This window comes from Megalops cyprinoides, chromosome 1 (genome assembly GCF_013368585.1).
Source record: "Megalops cyprinoides isolate fMegCyp1 chromosome 1, fMegCyp1.pri, whole genome shotgun sequence".
NCBI lineage: Eukaryota > Metazoa > Chordata > Actinopteri > Elopiformes > Megalopidae > Megalops > Megalops cyprinoides.
The window spans coordinates 25,945,123-25,965,834 of NC_050583.1; the positions used below are offsets into that span (position 1 = coordinate 25,945,123).

Sequence of the window (20,712 nt, forward strand, 5' to 3'; positions counted from 1 at the left end):
ACCTCGCTCCTAATGTCTTATGTTTTTAAGTAAAACAATCACTCACTGGAACGAAGGGTATATTGACTCTGTTCTTGTTTGCGCGTGCTCCACTGGCACACATTCACTCTACCATTCTCCGTTGCTGCAGGTGCATGTATTTAAATGATGCATACGAGAGACACCATGAGCCGAATTTAGGCGAAGGGGAAGGATAGCATTTTCAGCTGTGTCACCATTAAACTTGATTTAGAACAAACGTTTGTACTGAAAAATATATAGGCAATATTACTGTCAGTTTTTTTTCTTTTTTATTTACAGTGAGCTGTGGTGATATCTTTCTCCTTCCATCCCTCCCTTTCTCCCTCCCTCACCAGGTCCTTTAACTCTCTCTCCCCCTCCTCTTTCCCTCTTATTCACTCACTCACTCTTGAATCTGTTGTTCAGTTTTATCTCTACTGGCTATGGAGTGAACTGCGTATGAGCGCACATAACGACGACTGGCAAAGAAAGAAATGCGAGAAGTACGGCCAGGAGAGTGAAGGAGTTCAGACATCGCAAATGTCACGTGAAAGACTTCTGTCTAATTATACACCTGTGTACGTGTGTTGAGTCCGCAGTAGCGAAAACCCTGCCTACACATATACATCGCAGTTTCAACGAAACCATAAATTTGGAGCTTTGTGAGTTAAAAAAATACCCAGATACATTTGTAAAAATGGTAATGGTCGCGAATGGCGGTGTCCTGTTCTTTTGGAATATATTTCTTGACTTTTTATGAAATCCGATCGTCTTCAAGTTCAGTTTCCGCTCTGTCTTTCACCGTGCAAAAGAAAACTGGAAAAGGAGAGAGCAGAATGAAAAGCACGGGGTTGCTTCTTGGTTACTTTTTGGTCAAAGTTCTGGCGCTGGTGTGCAACGCAGAGGGTGAAACCGGACAGCAGGTCGAGGGCTTCGTGGTGGTTTCGGGGTCCAACGGATCTAGAGACGGGGAGAATGGCTTCTCTGAACCCCCCCACACAGAAGACAAATGCCGGGGATACTATGATGTGATGGGCCAGTGGGATCCGCCGTTTGTGTGCAAAACGGGCAATTATTTGTACTGTTGTGGGACCTGTGGCTTCCGATTCTGCTGCGCGTTTAAGAGTTCGCGGTTGGATCAAAGCACCTGCAAAAACTACGACACCCCTGTATGGATGATGACAGGTCAAACCCCATTCAAGAAGAACGACCCGAGACACGACCCCACCAAGGATAAAACCAACTTAATCGTCTATATCATTTGTGGAGTTGTGGCTATCATGGCACTTGTTGGGATATTCACAAAACTCGGACTGGAGAAGGCACACCGACCTCAGAGGGAAAACATGACCAGGTAGGTTTTAACTTTAAGACTGTCGCTGCTTGCAGTCAGCTCTTCCTTTTGCTCACATGCTTTGCGTGGGTCGCTGAGCGCTTTGTGCGCGTGGTGCGACAGAAATGTCGTTTGAGGAAACATGGAAAGCAGACCTCTGAAGTTAAATATTTTACAGACATGTGCTTTCTTAAGAACAAAGTAAACAATTATCAGACCTGAAAGTATGTACACCATCTGGTGTTATGAAATTTACTAACTGTCCAGCATCCTCTATTAAACCGGCAATGTAAGAATAAGCGATGCGCTTGCAGTCTCTTGAAAACCCAAGGGTGTACTGCGCTTACGGTTTTTAATTGACTTTACTTTTAATAAAAAGTGTAGAATTTCAGTGATGAATCTGAGTTGGCCAAACACACAGGTCAGGGTCAACAGGTTGACTGAACGCCGTCATTCTCTAATAATTACCATAACCTTTTTATGCCACGTCATAAATGATTTCAGTCACTGAAAATAAAAAATGCTTAGATGCACCCAGTTGTTTAAAACCACGGTCCCTATATATACACTGCTCTCGGATCTTTACCCAATATCATAAGGTGACATAGGTCCAATTAATACATACTTGTGGCAGAGAGACAGAACATCGTTTAATCACAACGAGAACTGCGCAAATAGACTTTAACTGGCTCAGACGATTAAATCTCATCTCCTATGTCACATGTGGTAACCGTATCGATTGCATAGCTAAACCGACTTTCCCTGAGCCACACTGTGTCTTAACGAAGTATACTGCTGTCCAACTACAAGTCTATTTTATGTTTAATCTTAGTCAAACTGGCACACAGTATTTCGCAGCTGTAACAAAAGCAGGTCCAACAAATGCTTTGTCTTATATACTGCGCTGTCTCGAAGTGAGCGCTTTGGATGATAGCCACGTTCAACATTTTAGCATTTGTTCGTTTTAAAAGTATATAAAGAAATACATATTGTGGTCAGAGCTATGTACACATGTGTATCTCATACTCTAATCTGATCACATTATAATTCGTTTTTTATTCACAGTGTCGTAGAGGTGGAACAGTGTCTTCAATACTTTATGTGAATTCCGAGATGAAAAATTAGAACCTTATTGTGGTTTTTACCTATGTATAGCGAACCTGCAATATGGAGTATGTTGTAAAACTGAACGCATAGGACAACCACATGCATTGCATCAGAATATACTCCTGCAGTTAACATACTACAGTCACCATCACGTCCACTAATGTCACTATTACTGCTAAAAATAATAGTAATACTATAGTATACTCATATTGTTAAATATTATAGAATATAATTTTCTTTACATTACCCTTATTTGTTTATTTTTACTGTTCCAATCGTGGGAACTCGCTGTTGGTCTGGTTAAAATGAAGCTTGGGAAGAGCACTCAGTCTACAGGTAGCCTACTACTGTAACTCAACGCAATATGAGAAATAAATATCTAAAACACAGTTTAATTTGGTTATTTTGTTGTTTTGATAATTGGCTGAAACCAGCCACCTAGTAATTTGCATGAATGTTTGCAACGTCTGGAAAGAGTGGTCTAGCATTGTTTAAGGATCAATCTTAAGAGCAAGAAAATGATATCAGCATTTAGTAAAGAATTCCATTATGGGTGTGAGAAGATTTGTGTAATGGGTTGAGAAACTGCTTCATTTTAATTTGGTTTGTGCTAGAATTCATAAACTACCTTACACCATCTGTTATTAAAACAGTCTGTTGTCCTTCAACAATATTGCTCAATGTTTCAGAACAAATATCTCTTCCCAGTTATCAAGTATTAGCCATGAGGCCATTCTTCTATCTGCCAAAGATATATATACTACCACACTATACAACTACAACTTCACAAATTAGGTGAAGAGTATGGTACATGTCAAACTTAGATCTTGTTTGTGAAATATACTTGCATCAGCAATTCCACATTACACTCAGTTCTAACATGAATGTGATGGTTAACCCAAATACATACTGTAACCTGTGCAAATTCTTGTTCCCTAGTATTGATATATGTATAGCATGGTACAATATCACCCTGCTTTACACTGCACCTGTATCGCTTGAGTCTGTCCAGGTCCTGAGATTCTCTTCAGTAGGGTCACCATAAAGAGCAGCAATGTGGTCTCTGAATCATCTGCCATTTGTTGCACCATCTGAAAACAATTGCTTTTAACTGAATGTATTTCTCATTTGTTCTAAATTCTTAGCAATTTGTCTGGTGCCTTTCAATAAGACCACATGCTTATACACCTCTTCGGTACACGTCAGTCGATCAATTGATATTGCAGCAGATTACTTGATTTTGTAGCATTCAATCTCAAACTCAATTAGACAGTCTGAAAACCAATGAAAAAAGGACAGTTCAAATGCACTTTCCTACAAAGAATGGAGCATTTTCCGCTGTAGATTTGGAGGTGCGGTGTGGAGCTGTCGTGTCATTTTGTTGCATTTTCACCTCTTTTGGGGTCAAAATGATGCCCTCAAGAGAGTATGTTTTCACATTAAGGTATTGAATGTTATATGTAATCTAATATAATATTTTAATATAACATTTTAAAAGACAATAATATATAATAATACGCAACATTCCCTATACATATAGATATGAATACATATACATAAACACATATTTTAAACTTATTTATTAACTGTAACTTTCTATCTAAACTACTTACATGAGGACACTGGAGCATTTATACACTGTCCACATTACAAACAATTTCCAAAATGTAAATATTTTACAGTGGAACCACAGAATGTATATTGTTTCAACATTGTTCCTAACTGAAATATCTTCAGGTGTGACTACCTTCTCTTATTCAATTATTTCTAAGCAATCACATTTTTAGGGATAAAAAGACTGAGGTCCTGAGCTATAGCAGTGCCACATGTGGTCACATAGGAAGCTCTCAGCTGATGTGCAACTGATTAACCGATTTCTAAATGAAATCCAGTGCAGCACTGTAAGCACGGTGTGGCAAACATGCGCTCTTGTCTTTGGGGAATTATAGGGAGGGCAATTTGCCTTGCAGTTTCACAGCCCGCCACACAGCACATAGGCTTCTTGAGCATTAATTATGGGGCACTGTTGAGCTCACATGAGTGAGGAGAGTCACGCTGTGTACGTAGCATGTTATGGTGTCCATATTAGGACATCTCTCATCCCCCAGACCTGTTGGAATTATGTCTTGCACACTGAGATGGTTTGGGCATCAGACATCATCTACATAGCACATGCCATTTATTTCCAATAGTCCCCCAGACAAAATGACAAGAACAGAATGTGTCTCAAACAAAATGTCGTCTATAAGGTGTATTTGTCATTGGAAATGGCATCAGCAAAAGCAGAATCCAGCATTATAGAGCTACATTATACAGCTGATTTGCCGGACACCTTTATCCACAGCAACTGATTACCTTTTACCATACTATCAATTTATAAGTGAATATTTATAGCTACCAGATACATCAAAACTTATAAAACACTAGAACGGGAAATTATAAGTTACATTGCAATTTTACGATGTCATGTAAGAAGAAAGTCAAGGCAGTGACTCCATGTTCTTACATTAGGTCATTAAGGCCAAGGACTAACATCCATCTGAAACACAACACCGATTGCATTTTACAAGCACTTTTGCAGTTTTTCATGTGTACATAGTGTGGTAACCTATATTACACTGAATCATGGCACTGTGACTCGGGATGTGAATGTGAAACAAGAGAAGCAGAATGAGATATGCAGATCCGTGAATGAGTAAAATTACCCTCCGGTTACCCGCGGTTTCTGCGTGCTTTTTCGTTGATTCTTACAAAAGCAACACATAGGTAGAAGCTGTTCCTTGCGTGGAGAACACTGTCCCGTATTTTCCCCACTGACTGATACCCGTGCCTAGCTAGCCAACTAAGGTACATTTTTTCACATTTTATAAGGTTAATACAGCAAATGTTAAGTTTGTTGCCAAATCTTCAAAGCGAGCTAGCTAGCTGCTTAATACGTAAACTTTTGTACAAAGCCATAACAAGCTAACTAGCTATGCCTTTCTACCCTCCGGTCCCAACTAATGATTGCTACAAACAAAAATGATAACGGTATTTTCATGTATTTTAAGGCGAGAGGTCAACACACCTGAGCAGTGGAGAACGCGCCAGTTTCAGAGTAACCGTGCCAAGAGACATATACTTAGTTAACTTCTCTGTTCAATGTTAATAAATAAAACTATGACGGAAAGAGCTATCGATGAAAACAAGTTTCCATCGCTTGACAAATTTGGTCATAATCAGCCGTTTCCAATCGTAAAATTTGCAGCTCTTTGATCTTGGATCGTTTGCATCACTGTACATGAAAATGCTGTCTAACGGTATAGTCTGATAAAAGTTGATTAAATTACTTCATCTAAAATGAAAATCTAAAATGAAATCTAAAATAACTACTGTTAATTCTCAGCTAAAAAGAATGTTGCTCAATAAAACTCCGTTATCTTAAACTATAAAAGGCTGATTTTTATAATTTAAAATACTGTGTAATGCGTCAATGCAGATCAGCATTTTACAGTGAAGGGAGACCACTGTCACAGATTTTTGAGATGGGTGTTTCTTAAATTTCTCTGTCTGAGCGGCAAACGTAGCTAACAGTGATCAATTGTTTACAAAATTGCTGACACAAAACGATCCATACCGGTAATAGGATGTTACCATTTGATCGTATTGCATTTAAACAATAGACTTGATGTCACGAATTCGCACAGTATCTTTTTAACGGCAATGTTTTACTGTACATGTGTTGACGTATGTGCCGGCCACAGGTCTGTAAACGAACAAGGTAATATTTCATTCTGTAGCCGATCCCGTACTCTTTTGTTAAGTAATGACGTTTAGTCTCTGGGCTAAATGTCTGGCTGTACGGACAGGGGGCGCTGCCATCATGTTACTGGAAAGATCTTCATAACATTTCACATATGTAAATATGTAGTAGTAGTAGTAATAATAATATTAATAATGTAAAAATGCAAAAAAACTAACATACCAAAATTGACTTGGATATACCCCCTTTGAAATCAGTGCCAGGTGTCTGTATTTGCATTTGACAATAGTGCATAAATAGGGCTCTTAATCTAACTCACAAAGATTACCTGGAAAAACTTGCTCGCTTGCTACAATAAGACTAAGGTCTGGTCCTTACCCCACAAAATATGAATACTTGTGAGTCAAAGTACAGTTCCATTTTTCATTACTTTTGATAACTGCTGAACTTGTCAAGCTGTGTGTGTGACAAAAAAAAAAATGCAACATGTGAATTTAATTTTGGATTAACTTTGATTTAACTTCGACCATCTAACCTAATGAATCCTGTGTCTGCAGAGCTTTGCAGAATGTGATGCGCCAGCAAGGCCCATGTCCAGGAGAGCATCTAGAGCGGGAAGATAACTTGGGCATGCACGTGCAGCACTACGAGAACATGCAGGCCAGAACCAAGGCAAATAACCTACGTGAGTGATGTCTGGTTAATTCATCACAGCATTTATTCTGATTAATGTGCAACTGAGAAAAAAACTGTTTTGCACAAAATGGAATAGTGGAAAACTGAACATAGTGGTATCACATTTTGAGTTTTGAAAGCATATCTACGCTGTCCACCTACCAGTAGCTATTATACACTATATGGATAAAAGTATTCGGACGCCTTCCCATTACATTGTAATGACATTGTATTCAAATACATATACTTTAATATGGAGTTGGTCCCCCTTTTGCAGCTATAACAGCTTCCACTCTTCTTGGAAGGCTTTCCACAAGATTTTGGAGTGTTTCTGTGGCAATTTGTGCCCATTCATTCTGTAGAGCATTTATGAGGTCAGGCACTGATGTTGGACGAGAAGGCCTGGCTCACAATCTCCGTTCCAGTTCATCCCAAAGGTGCTCGATGGGGTTGAAGTCAGGGCTCTGTGTGGGCCAGTCAAGTTCTTCCACACCGAACTCATCAAACCATGTCTTTATAGTCCTTGCTTTGTGCACTGGGGCACAGTCATGTTGGAATAGAAAAGGGCCTTCCCCAAACTGTTGCCACAAAGTTGGAAGCATAGCATTTTCCAAAATGTCTTGGTATGCTGAAGCATTAAGATTGCCCTTCACTGGAGATAAGGGGCCTAGCCCAAACCCTGAAAAACAGGTGTGGCCAAATACTTTTGTCCATATAGTGTATCTAAGATGGTGTCACAGCAAGTATCAGTATCAGTGCATACTAACATTTGTTGAACATAATTCACAGACAGTAAACACCTGCCTAACCAGCTAAAGCTACAGCAGCAACCTCATCCTGACATAAGGATTATGAATTCAGTACACAGTACTCACAGTATACTGTTTCAGGGGTGTTTTCACAATTTCTGCCTACCAAAGCTTACTCTGAAACTTCAATTTACCTCTTTTTACATAATTTTTACACCTACTACTTTCAACACCTCTAGTAGAGTTCTTAAATCTCTCAAATAGAGTAGTGTAATCTGGTGACTGTTGAAACAGGGTGCTTCATGGCTAAAATGAAAATATCTTCATTAACTATATTTGAACCTGCTAGAACATTTATGTGTATGTTTATTTGTTTGTTTTTTGTTTATTTAGTAGGGACAATGGGCAGCCATGTGACTGTCCCTGAATTAGACATGAAGCTAAATTGCATCTGTAATCCCTGGGCTACAGTGATTTAACATAATAGCTCTGCAAAGTATCTACTTGACTGCAATCTTCTCAATATGCTAAATCGCCAGCTCTCCAAAGAGAGTGTGCAATGCAGTGTCTTTCTCCATATAGCAAGTACACTAAGACCATGTTTATTTTCCAGGTTTGGTTTATGAAATATTATATACACACTGTGTTGAAAATACAGAGACAGAAAGGGGGCAGCAGTGTAGTGGAAATTTTCCATTGGAATTGACCATTGCTGTTGTACCCTTGGAGTTGGGCTGTCACTAATACTAACATGTTTTACTAACAATTTGCTATTGTTTAAAAAGCTAACTGGTGGCATAATGTTGCTAGCTGGTATGAAGTCTGAAACTGCTACAGTATCTACAACTCTTTCTGATTGGAAATGTATAGTTACCTTTTCTTTCCTCTTTTTACCTTGGAGAAAGGTGCAAGTCATTGTCAACCAATTATCTATTTAATATAGCACCTTTACCAATATTTGTAATAGTTAATAAATTTACAAGCAGAATGTTACAAGCAGAATTGGATAAAACTTCATTATAACATGAACATGATAATAGACTGCAGCAACAGATAAAATATAAGATTATAACAAGACACATTTCATAAGACCAGTTGCATCATATAGCAAACCATCTAGTTACAACCTATGATAGAATGATGCATATAAGGATCTAACAAATGGCACCAATAGCAAAACTAGCAAAGACAAAAGGACAGTGTTAGTTATATTGTACGACAAGGAATGTTGGAAATGAGAAGAATTAGCTAAATTTCAGTTTGTTGGGTCCAGGTAATGATAACCATTTCAGTTCAAGTTGAGTCAGCATGAGGTTGGGCAGAGGCAGTTGACCCTGTTAAGAGAATTAGTGAATTCCAGATTCAGTTTTTTGTTTGTCAGCTAAACCCTCGACTTGGGGTTGGTCTAATATAGTCAGGGAAACTGTTGTGTGTTAAAATCCTACTGAGTCAAATTATAAGGGGAAATTCCTATAGTATTCTGGTAATTGTAGTATTGTAGTTAAAGGTAATGTTTCATCCAAAGGGCTGTGGTTTGAACTGTATTGTCTGAATAAAAAAAATCCAAGGTGTGGAATCCATTTTTGTGGTTATGCACAAATCGCTACCCTGGAAGAAAGCATAGATGTTTGTTATGCTTCATCATTTTTGAGGATTGTTGTGTCTTGTGTTGTACATTTTGTAATGTATTTTGTGTCATTATGGTTGTAATGCATGCTGTGATGTCATGCTTTGCAATGTTTTGTTAGAACTTAAATATAATTTGTGTGACATAAGCAAGCTATATGTAAACCAATGGGCTACAGATTTCAAAAGTTAAGACCATTCTTTCTTTAGAAACTACATGGTAAATTGAACAAACTTGTTGAACATGTTTCTGAAATAAAAGTGATCAAATTCAGCCTGACTGGTGGTGGGTAAATTAGAAATTAGGTTATAAATTCACTAAACAAGGTTTAAACGTACAATGGTAGATATATCACCCTGTTGTGGAAGCCCCAAATGACAAGATATTGATAATATAATGTACATGTCCTTGGAAAGCATATATATCAGAATATATTTAGTGTCAACCGCATACAATAAATACAAATATACTGTATCATCTAACATCTCTGCAGGAACCAGCTGGTTTACTGAATTATACTCCCTTGAGATTCTTATAGTTTTAGCAATAATGATGTTATGTGGTGATGTAGCAGAAACCAGTGAAAGGTTTACAGTGGCTTTTGGAGGGCTTTACTGACTCATTGCAGAGATGTGCACAGAAATGCATATTAATAAAGAGATTTCACTTTCATGCCAGCTGAGAGGTCTGATTTACATACAAATGATCAAAAATACCACTACGAATGATGAACATTTCAGCATGGCCCACTACAGCTAAACGAAAATATTAACAATTAAGGTGCTGGACTAGGGGGATAAAAACACTGGAACTGTTGTTTATGAATCTTAACTCCAACAAATTTCTATTCTATGTAGGTTTGGTTTAATGTAGGCATCTGTACGTATTAAGTGGCCATGAAATCTAGTTTTATTCACCATTTCGCCTTGCCTTGCCAGCTTGAGTCAGCACTTGCATATGCTAAGGAGAAATCTGAGGAAAGAAACTGAAAAAAGAATGAACTCTCTGGCTGCACAATACAGCACTGGCAAAACGTGTACATTAATGTCATGCCTGAAAATATACAAAAGATGTGTCTACTATTTGTTTTGTTGCTGGAGGAAATCGATGATCAGTGTTTCCCGGATAGAAGTACAATATTATTATTACAATGGTATTCTCACCTGATGTAACTATTGTGATTTCAGCAGCATTCTCCCTTGTCTATGCTGAAGTGTTCATTCAGAGTTTTTAAGCTTCCATTGAAACTAAAATGATGCATGTTGTTATTCCTCACTGTTATATGTAGCAAGTCTTCCTCATTACAATTGTCTGTTCATTGATTAATACAGCAAGACTTGTTAGTACTGGAAAAAACAGTCAGTATTGTAGTTTTAGGAAGGACAAAGGAGCCAATACAACTTGGAGCATGCAGAAAATCAACTGTAGTTTCCACTGATTCAAGGAGATGTGCCCTGGTTTTTCAGTCACTGTGTTTGTCATGTAAGACTGATTTGAAAGCTTCAGGCTTTTTTCTGTTTTTCTGGCATTGTTGCTTATCAGACAGGTACAGCAGTCCTGCAATTTTGGGCTGGAACTAGAAAGTCCCGAGGGAAGTAATCAAATATGGCTATTGTTTAGGCTTTCAAGATGTTTCCTTAGCAAGGGAGCACACCATACAGAAATGGCTACCCTCGAGGGCTGGAGTCTGAGCGGTGGTACTGCTTTGCTCATTCTTTATGCTATTCAAGCGTCAAAATTGACAAAGTGAATTATGGTTTCCTCATGAGGTCCTTCATGAATATTTGTTTTCAAATAAGCAGGAACAATGGACAGTATACAATGCATGTCTTGCTTCCAGTTCAGACAGTTCATGTTAAATAAAAAGCTACTGTTTTATATGGTTATTCAATTAATAATAGAAAATCTTCTCAGATCCCTTAGGAACAGTCCAGATGTAATTATACCTGGTTGGCTCAATATTGACATAAACTACAGAAGCTGGATACCTCAGCTTTTGTGCTTTTAAACATTTAGCACACAGATCTGAACAACATGCTTTCCATTATCTGTGTTTTGACATTGCAAACTAAATATCAAGAATATTTATTTCAGAAAAATCTGACCCCAGAGAAACATCTAAAACACCATAGATGGCTCAGTATCTTTGGCAAGGGAAAGGACTGATAGCAGGCTTCATGCAAAATGCCAGTGTATACATAACAGGGATGTCTCATTTATAGTTCGTCCTGCAAGACAGTGCATGAGATTATGTCATGTTTGCTACTTTTGACTAGAAGTGGCAGAATGCATACAGAGGTAAACATATAGCTCTTTTAACTATTATACACTAGTAGCCTCAATCTGTATGACATACTGTATCACTGAAGGCTATGGTATAACTGAAGGCTGTGTGTATAACTGTGAAGGCTGTGAAAACTGTTTAAAACCCAGTAGTCAGGTAAATACGTTTTATATTCTCAGGATACAATTGGATATTCATTGTTCATGAATTCAAATGAACAAAACATTGTTGCTATATAGCAGCTGTAAAACCAGTGGTCTGTTCAACTTGCCAAAATCTCATAACAAACTTCCCTTCAACAACAGCAGTTAAGCAGTGTGTCTGAAGAATATTCTCATGAGTAGTCCCAACACTGAAAGAATTCTGTGCATTGGGTTCAGTAACAAAGTGTTGGGATGTAAGTTTACTGTAGCATTTTAGGGCAGTTTGGGAAAGCATCCTGTAAGTGTTGTATGATATGACATCCTTTACACCATTATCAAATATGATTAGCTTGATAGTACATTTCATGTGATAAATATTTTGAATTAATAAGCTAATCAATCAAAACGATAGGCTGGTAAAAAAAAAAAGAAAAAATCTGCTAATAATGAGAGAAATTTCATACCTGTTGTCAGTGAGACAAGGTTGCAGTCAATGCTAGATGGTACGTAAAATAATTAATATATTAGGATGATAAAACAGAGTGGAATATCTGCAGCAGTGTAATCATAAAGACAAGACTTCCACTATGTTATTACTGGTTAAATAGCTGTACATGCATTGGCTAATGTCAGCAGCATTCAGTGACCAATAAAAAATTTTTGATTGTATTTGATTGGCAACAGCAAAGTAACAGTAAAAACAATAATTGAGGTACCTTCACTTCAGTTGAGTCTAATTCAGTTTCCCTTGGATTGCAAAACATTAATGAGTATAAAACATGCCAAGCAGGGCTAGTACACCCAATTAAAAAGGTTGTGCTGTATTTTATGACTAGCCATCATCAGTGCAACCAGTACACGTGTCCATGTGAGGATTTTGAACAATGTAGAATAAATTGTAGAACATTACATCATTGGAAAACATCATACTAATGATGTGATGCTCCAAAACTCAATTCTCATTAAACGCATTGTTTAAAAGACTCCAAAGGACATGTCCATTGGGTTACACTGATGGTAGTTTAAGGCAGAAATGCCTTTACACTGCAGGTAGTGGGAAATAACTCATCACAATGTGCATCACATTCATTGAATTAACTAAATTTTGAAATAATTCTGATTAATTAGTGTTATTTAAAGCTTTTGACTAATCAGTTTTTACTGGTTGTGGTAGCCCTGCCTTTTTTCTTTTTTATGATAGGAAATTCATACCATATCAAAGGCTATTAAATAGATAATGCACTTTAGCTATGCACCTAACATAGATTTCAATTTTACTATCATTTTTTAAATAGTTCCTTAAAAAGATCTGATTCTTTCTGAATTCTTTTTTTTTCCCAAAGAGGAGTTGTCTGCAAACCTTTTTGATTGATAATAACACAGGACTGCACTCCAGGTACATTTAATATTTGTCTGAGAGATTATATCAAAGTCAAGGGTACTTTGGCCTGTGCCAAAGAAAACTTGCTTTCATACTTAGAAGTACCAGCTATATCAGTTTAAAATAGAGATAATATGTTTTGAAGTAGCATTATTCAAAAGTGTTTCCATGGCATCTAAAGCTAATATAAACAATACATTCTGAACCAGTTGAAGGATGTAAAGCCACTTCATATTAAGATATTCCAATCTGATCTTTGATTTGAACTGACAAGCATGGAAACATATCGGACAAGTTCAAGCAAGTCTGCAATTTTCACTATAAACTGTCAACCTAGATCTGCTTCACAAGCACCTGAAGCCTCGCTGCTTCATTTCCAGATGGATTATATGTATGAGCCAGGGAAAGGATAACATTGCTTGTACAGTAATAATAGCGGTATAATGACACATATTGACACTGATGAAACAAGGCATTTTCCTCAGTGATGCTCATCTGTGAAGCCTTACATATGACTAAGAGGAAGTTGTTTGATAATAAGATGGCATACCTTCTTTCCTCCTCGGGGAAACAGTGGAATGTTGATCTTATGTCTTTGGTATATTCATTGTGTTGGCCTGTGCTGGCTTCTAGGTCTCAATGGGACAATCCAGATATTCAAGCAACACACATATCGACATCGATCCCATCTCTGGGGTTGCAAAGTGCTGGGATGAAGAAAAAATGAGTGCAATGGAAGAGTTTTAGATGAAAATCTGGGGGTTGCTCAATTTTATTAGCTACGTATTTGTCATGAAAATGTGAAGGGAAAGAGACTGAGGATATTCCAGCAACACAATGGCATCTGAAGCTCAAGGGGATGTATCTGCACATATTGTTGGAACCATTAAGAAAAAGAAAAACAAGAAATAATCAGTGCCTGTTGAAAATACCAACAAACACATGGAGACATGGCAAGCACTTTCTCACCAATTCCCTCTTTGGCAGCAGCTTACTGGCACGCCAAGCTACGTGACCTTTAGCTTGGGGATAACAGCCTTGCAATCCCCAACTTTAATTCTCCCCATAAAGGACTTCCCCCCCCTGTTTTATCAGCAAAGCCCACAGGGCAAGGAGCCAGCATGGTGGCACAGTCTGATTGATTCATCTCTGGTCTGTATGGATGGAATTTATAGATAAAGATGAGGAGTGGGCACAGGCCTGCTGTGTGTGAGAAAAGCTCACAGCAATTAGGAACATGTCAGCTCAGGCATTGTTTGGCAGTGAGAGCTGGGAAAGGCCAATGCTTCTGGAGACAATGGCTCTGGGGATTTCAGTGTGCAGACGAGCGCAGTGCCGGGTGCCAGGTAATCTCCCCCATTGTGTGGGCCTCCCCTTACAAGACACTGTCCTTCAATCCATTGGATCAGAATGACTCTCGGGCACCTTCAAGATCTTTAAGTTATCACACAAAGGGCCTCAACTCTAGTGCCGATGCTTACATAACCTTAGGGTAGGGATAAGCTTTTGTGTGCCAAAGTGAAGGCTTTTCAAGTGTCAAAGAGGCAGAGAAATTTTCCATTAGCAATGCAAGGCATCACAACTGTAGCTGCAGGTGTTTCAGTTAATCGTCTTTTACCTGTTTGCCTGAGTGTACACACACGGTGTTTATAAAATATTCTCTGATCATACAGTAGCTAGCTAAAGAAAATTATCCTGATTTTCCTAGATTATCCAGTTTGTCCAGATTTTATTGGCAGATGAAAGCAAAGTGATATACTTTATGTAAGTCTAAAAAAAGAAAAAAATGGTGATCAAACACAATATGCATGATATAAATTTGTCCAAAACTCCAGATAAAATTACTGTTGCACATTACATGATTAAAGCTTTTTTACCTCATTTGATTCAACATAATGTTTAATCTAAATTATTTTGTATAGCAATTACTACAGCATTGTAACTCCAGATATCAAAGCATTTTGCCCTATACCATACGAATTGGTGCCAATATGAGACTATACCTGGCATCATTCTCTCTTTGTCTCTCTCTCCCTCTCTGCCATATGAGTGAAAAGAGAGGGCATTCCATTTATATGTTTGCAAAAAATCAGATATGTGACCTCTACCTGAACTCGAGGAGGGTAGCTATGATGGAGATGTGCTGACTTCAAAGGCAAATCTCCATGCATGCCACACAGAGAGGAAGTGATGGAGACGTTGAGATGACGTTGGCAGCTCTTCAGTTGTTCAGTCAGGATGTCAGACAGTTCCTTTTCTACCAGCAGACTAAACGTCCTCATCCAGAGGAAAACCTGCTCTCATGGAAACCCTCCTTTGTCTGCCATGAGTGAAATGTGGCCTAAATCAGAGGCATCTTCTCACCCTTTTCCAGGCAAGAGGAATTTTGATGAAGTGGAACATTACCAGCTTTATGAAATATCGAAGTACTGTGTCTCTGATGCAGTGCTTTAACTCTTAAATTTATAATGACAGTACAGTTACCATTACCTTGTCTGTCTTGTGGAGATATGTAGGATTATTGAATGTCATGTTTTAAATATCCTATAAATGTACTACATTCTTTTACTTCCATTAGGTATAAAGGAAATCATCACCTATAGAGAAAAATGCCTTTACATAGATATTGGTCATAAAACTTGTTGGATATGTAATTTAAAAAATCTAACTTCAAAGTTTAATCTTAACTGATTTGTGACAAAAGAAGTTTCATGTGTGCAGGTTTGTGCATAACATAATTCTATATTTTGGCAGTTAAACAGGGAAAGAACGCATCTCTTGTAACTGCACTTCACTTCTGTCTCAGAACTGAGACCTGTGGTAAGCAGCAATCCAGATCAGTCGGTGTGTTTGTTAGACCCTGCAGGACTGAGGAACCCACACTCCTCCATGTATTAAAAAGGGCCAAATTAGCCTGCGCTTCATGGCCCTGAACCAATGATATCCTGTTTGAGCTGATGATCAGATACTGCCTTTCAAGTCTTTTTCAAATTGAAAACATTTTTCATTTAGAACGAGATGAAAATCCCACATCTCAAAACCAGAGCTTCAAAGCAGAGAGAGGGAGAGAGAACAATAGAGAAAAAGTTGTGTCAAGACAGAAACTAGCTGACGAGTGGCACAATATCAACATGCAAAGTACGCTTCAACTGACAGGCTGATTGAAGTAGGCGCATTATGATTTCCTTTAAACAGCAGAGGCAGTCATATAAGCAAAAGTGAATTTCAACTACTACCTATGTAACAAGCAGTACAATATAAACTACACTACAATATAAACTGCTCATGATCATCGCTATAAGGTTTACCTAGTAACTCCACATCTCTACACCTATTAAGGTCTGCACCTATTAATCAGCCTACTGGGTGTCACTGAACAAAGAGGTCAAATACTGATAGACCAAGTATCTTTTTACCTTTGCGGCTCTGAAATGACAAAGGTGTGTTCCAAAGACTGCACAAGCAAAAGGGAATAACACTGCAGAGTGCCTGACTGCTGGGAGCCTTGCTGTGTCAGGGAGCACAGGAGGAAAAAGCATTACACTGCTGGGGCTTTCCAGTCGAAGCCCATTAAGGAGTTTACCACAGAAGTCGCACACAGTGGCAGGAGATAACCTCAGCGTGGTATATTTAATGTGATAGTTTTAAATTGTGTTACACACAGAGCCCAGGTCTGATTGACTTACTACTGCTGTTCTGGAGTCACGTTTTACACAGTGTCGCCAACAGGCGCACCCAGAAAGCTTTGAAACAAAGGACGGATGCTCTTAGAGATGACCCTTAATGTGCTGTTTCAGTCTGAGTAAGGTCATTCAAAGAAAGTGAAAAGCAATATCATCCTTTCATATTTTCTAGAAGAATGGAATTCCAGTACTTATTTGGAATTATATTAATGGGGCTGTTTTTGGGTGCAGGGCACCCCAACACTATGGTTGAGATTTGGCATAGAGGTGCAAAGTTTATTGAAAACTTGCACAAAGGTATTGCAGAGGATTTACATCATACAGCTCAATAGGTAGCTACTTAGTCAGAAAACTGTATTCAGTGTGCTTTAAGCTAGTTGATTGACATGTCTGTTTCAACACTTTGTGAAGTTGCAGAACCAAAAAGAAAAATGTGGAAATGTGAGAATACTTACTGAGAATCCTTGAACAGCTCAATAATACAGTGGTCTCCTAGTCATTATCGGATAATGACATGGCAAGGATAAAGCTTGGGCAGTAGGGCACAGCCTTGCACTTACACATCGACTGCTTTTACTGACTGAGCCACTCAAGAGTCCCTATCAACTGCAAATGGAATACAGGTACATTTTTACCATACTTTACTGCCAACTACGAATCTGTTTTTCTACAAAGCAAATACCATATGTGATAATTGTGAACAAATAGCCTTTGTGAGAGAAGTATTTCAAGTACACAGTAAATTACGCCGAAAACACTGCATTTTGTAAGTGGAAATATGTATTCATTCACCAATACAAGTATTCATTGGAGCATTCCATACAGTACAGTAACAACACAAGAGACTTATTACTTCTAGACTGTTATCAAGTTAAGGAGTATTACTGGAGTGACCAAGAGTTCCTCACTAAGATCACTGTAACTATTCATTTGAGTGCTCCAGGATCTCCATGGTAACAGCCATATATACAAATAAAACCTGTTACTGGTGCAGCAGTAGGATTTGCACTTCATATAACCATTTGATAAGAGCTGCAAACAGTGATTTTTGTCTTTTTTTCATTCCCTGAGGTCCTTGTGGGGAACTAAATGTATTGCATTGCATTATGATCATTTTCCACATAGAAATAGCAGGCATGTGAATTCTGTTTACTGCAGCTGCTCATATGGTTTGTTCTGTTTCCATGGAGATCTCATATGCTTGCATTGATGAAAATCTACTGAGCTGAAATGGAGTGACAAAAAAGCAAAATATTGTTTCAGTAAGATGCAACAGTGAATTTATTTTCTACCTTCAGGTTTCTGGTTGAAAAAGGGCTCAGTTATTGTCAGAGATGCATTTATTCTCTCTGCCCTAATGTTCTCAAAGAGCTGCTCAGTGTTATTGACAACTCTGAGTAAAAAATCAAGGATTTATTTTGTTAATACCCTCATGGTGTGTTATCAATTTGACACAGGAGCTGGGAGATATGGCATTGTGTGGCAAAGTTCCAGCAAAGAGCTACTATATACATCTTTACATTTTATGAAATTCTGCAATGAAAGTTTCATAATTGTCATTAAAACAACAGTATATTTTTCTGTTTTTAAAAGATTCATGTCTCTATATTAAGCAGATATCTCTTTGCTTGCTGAAGGACTTTCTGATGCTATTAATGGAGGCACAGCTGAGAACTGAGAACTTGTTTTCCTATATGTAATAAATAGGCAAGAATTCCATTTATTTTAACTATTGGTACAGTATTTTACATTGTTTATCTGTTCACTCTGACTTTTTAAACATTACAGATATATTTGTAATATACAGTATTTATATTATTATTACTTTATATCCAAACCACACTCTCAGCAGAGATCATGCAGAATATAATTACCAGTGTATAACATAATAACTGCGATGGTTTACTCTGGGGAGACCTAAAATACGCTTTAATACGTTGCATATAAAAGCTTTATAGTTTCAAAGCTTTGAGTATATTATGCTCAGCACAAACATGACAATCAGCTGGCCTACTTTAACCAGGCTGGTCACAAGCATACTATGTATTTCTCTCTCTCACTCCTTCTTCTTTCTTCCCTCTCACCCTTTCCCCAGGGACGAGAGTGGATGGGGGTTTAAGTCTGATCATCTTTGATGTGTCTCTCCAGAGATCATTAATGTTTTCAATAGTCGGTGCAGCAGTGCAGCCGTCCCCGATGTTAGTAAAAAAAAAAAAAAAGTCTGGAGGAAAAGTACCTCCCCATAATGATGAATCCCAGGGGCACAATTTCCAGGGTTCCCCCCAAATAAAAGAAAGGAAGGCTGGACCTCAAGGCAGGAATGTTACTCTGCACTGCATTGTGGCAGATCAGAATTGTTGACATTTGTTTGATTCATCTTGTTGAGCAAATGACAGCAGACATGCTTGAGATAGAGGAAAAAAGGGGTAGCATGACCCCATATTTAACACAATGAAATGGTCTCACTTCAGGAGTAAAGGTATACATTTTAAATAGCAGGAGAACAAATATTTTTATGTTATTTTTTAGGTTCTTCCTTTTTTAAAGAAAATGTCAGTCTAATAGAAAATGTGAAATAAAGTTGCTGTTTAGAAGTGAACTATATGTATGTAATGTACGTGTTAAGATATATTATGATGTAGACAATGATATGAAACAGTAATGGAAGGGGCTTTGACCATGTCTTATTCAAAGACGTGTGTGAAATTGGTGACGCAGATTACTGTGTAACCTCACAGTGTCATTTCCCATTCCAGCTGCGTCAATCTTCATGCTCTGGCACATCAGTGCACCAGCTCATCTCACTCCCTTTGCTCAAACTAATTACCTTAATGTGGATTCCCATGGAAGCCCCAGAAATCCATTACCTCCTGTTTATTAGGCCCCAGTGTTATACCAGACATCTGAAATCGACCTGGCTTTGTAATAGTCTCAGGTACAGGGCAGCCCATGCAAGGTAAGATGAGAGTGACTGTGCTATGCTGGTGGTTGGGAGGTCAGTGAGGTACAAGGCGATAATTTTCATTTCAGTGGGCAGCTAGTGACAGCTATTTGTCTGCAAAGTTACTTGTACTTAGAGAGCAATATGTTACTTAATTAGGGCCTGCAAAGCAACACAATAACACGAGTATGGTAGCTTTCAGGAAAAAAGACTTTCAGTTTATCATTGTGCAGTTTCAGTACACGTAAAGACTATAACCACTGCACTGAATTTAATTAGACTACTGGTGGCCCTGTGAGGGATATTGGCTGTGACAGTTTGTTTAACAGTTTTGTAGCTGTTTTGAAAATGGTCATATTTCTCTTTCTTATGTCCTTGCTTACTGCTTGTACTTAAAAGAAAAGATGTAATCTGGGTCTCTCAGAAAGGTAAAATGACAAAAACATGACTGACATGTCTTATAGAGAGACATTGTAAAGGGAAGATTTCCATGTAAAATATTTAACAGATGTGTCTTGGTCAGTTAACTGAACAGACGAAGTCACAAGAAAAAAGCTGTTTGTTGCTGCTACTGCTTCAGAGATAATTTAGGACAACAATAAAAAGTATGGCTGCTAGATAAGCTCTTTAATGTACTCAAACAGTACCAACACAGAAAAAAAGTGCATCAGCAGAACCCACAGCTGGAGACTCACCAGTACAAAAGAATTTTTGTCACTCTAACTAATCATACGAAATACCACAAAGGAAGGTGAAATCAGAATCGCTATTATGGACACCAGTTGGACAACAGCCACCATGTTGTTGTCTTTCCTCCTTTCTGACAATTCTGTGTTCGCTCGTTTACGTCCATGGCAATTGAATAAAAACTAAACCTAACTCCTTTCAGGTCTAGTGCTCATATTGCCCACAATGCACCCCCATCCTGTGTTACTTTAGCCAGTTCCTGATTTATGTTCAGATTTATGTTCTTCATGCTTACAAAACAGTCCATAGTCTATCCCCATTGTATCTCTGTAATCTTCAAACTTGGTATACTGAGCATGT

At 38.1% G+C, this 20,712-nt stretch overlaps 1 protein-coding gene across 1 annotated transcript in view; it reads left to right on the forward strand.

Annotated features, from left to right (window-relative positions):
* Window positions 1-414: 414 nt before the first annotated feature.
* The window catches only part of shisa9a (shisa family member 9a), a 70,980-nt gene continuing 50,682 nt past the window's right edge, over window positions 415-20,712 (forward strand). Inside the window, exons 1-2 of the mRNA XM_036543133.1 lie at window positions 415-1,354; window positions 6,740-6,867. Coding sequence (XP_036399026.1) covers window positions 714-1,354; window positions 6,740-6,867 — 769 coding nt within the window. The 5' untranslated portion in view covers window positions 415-713. The remainder of the gene's footprint in view (window positions 1,355-6,739; window positions 6,868-20,712) is intronic.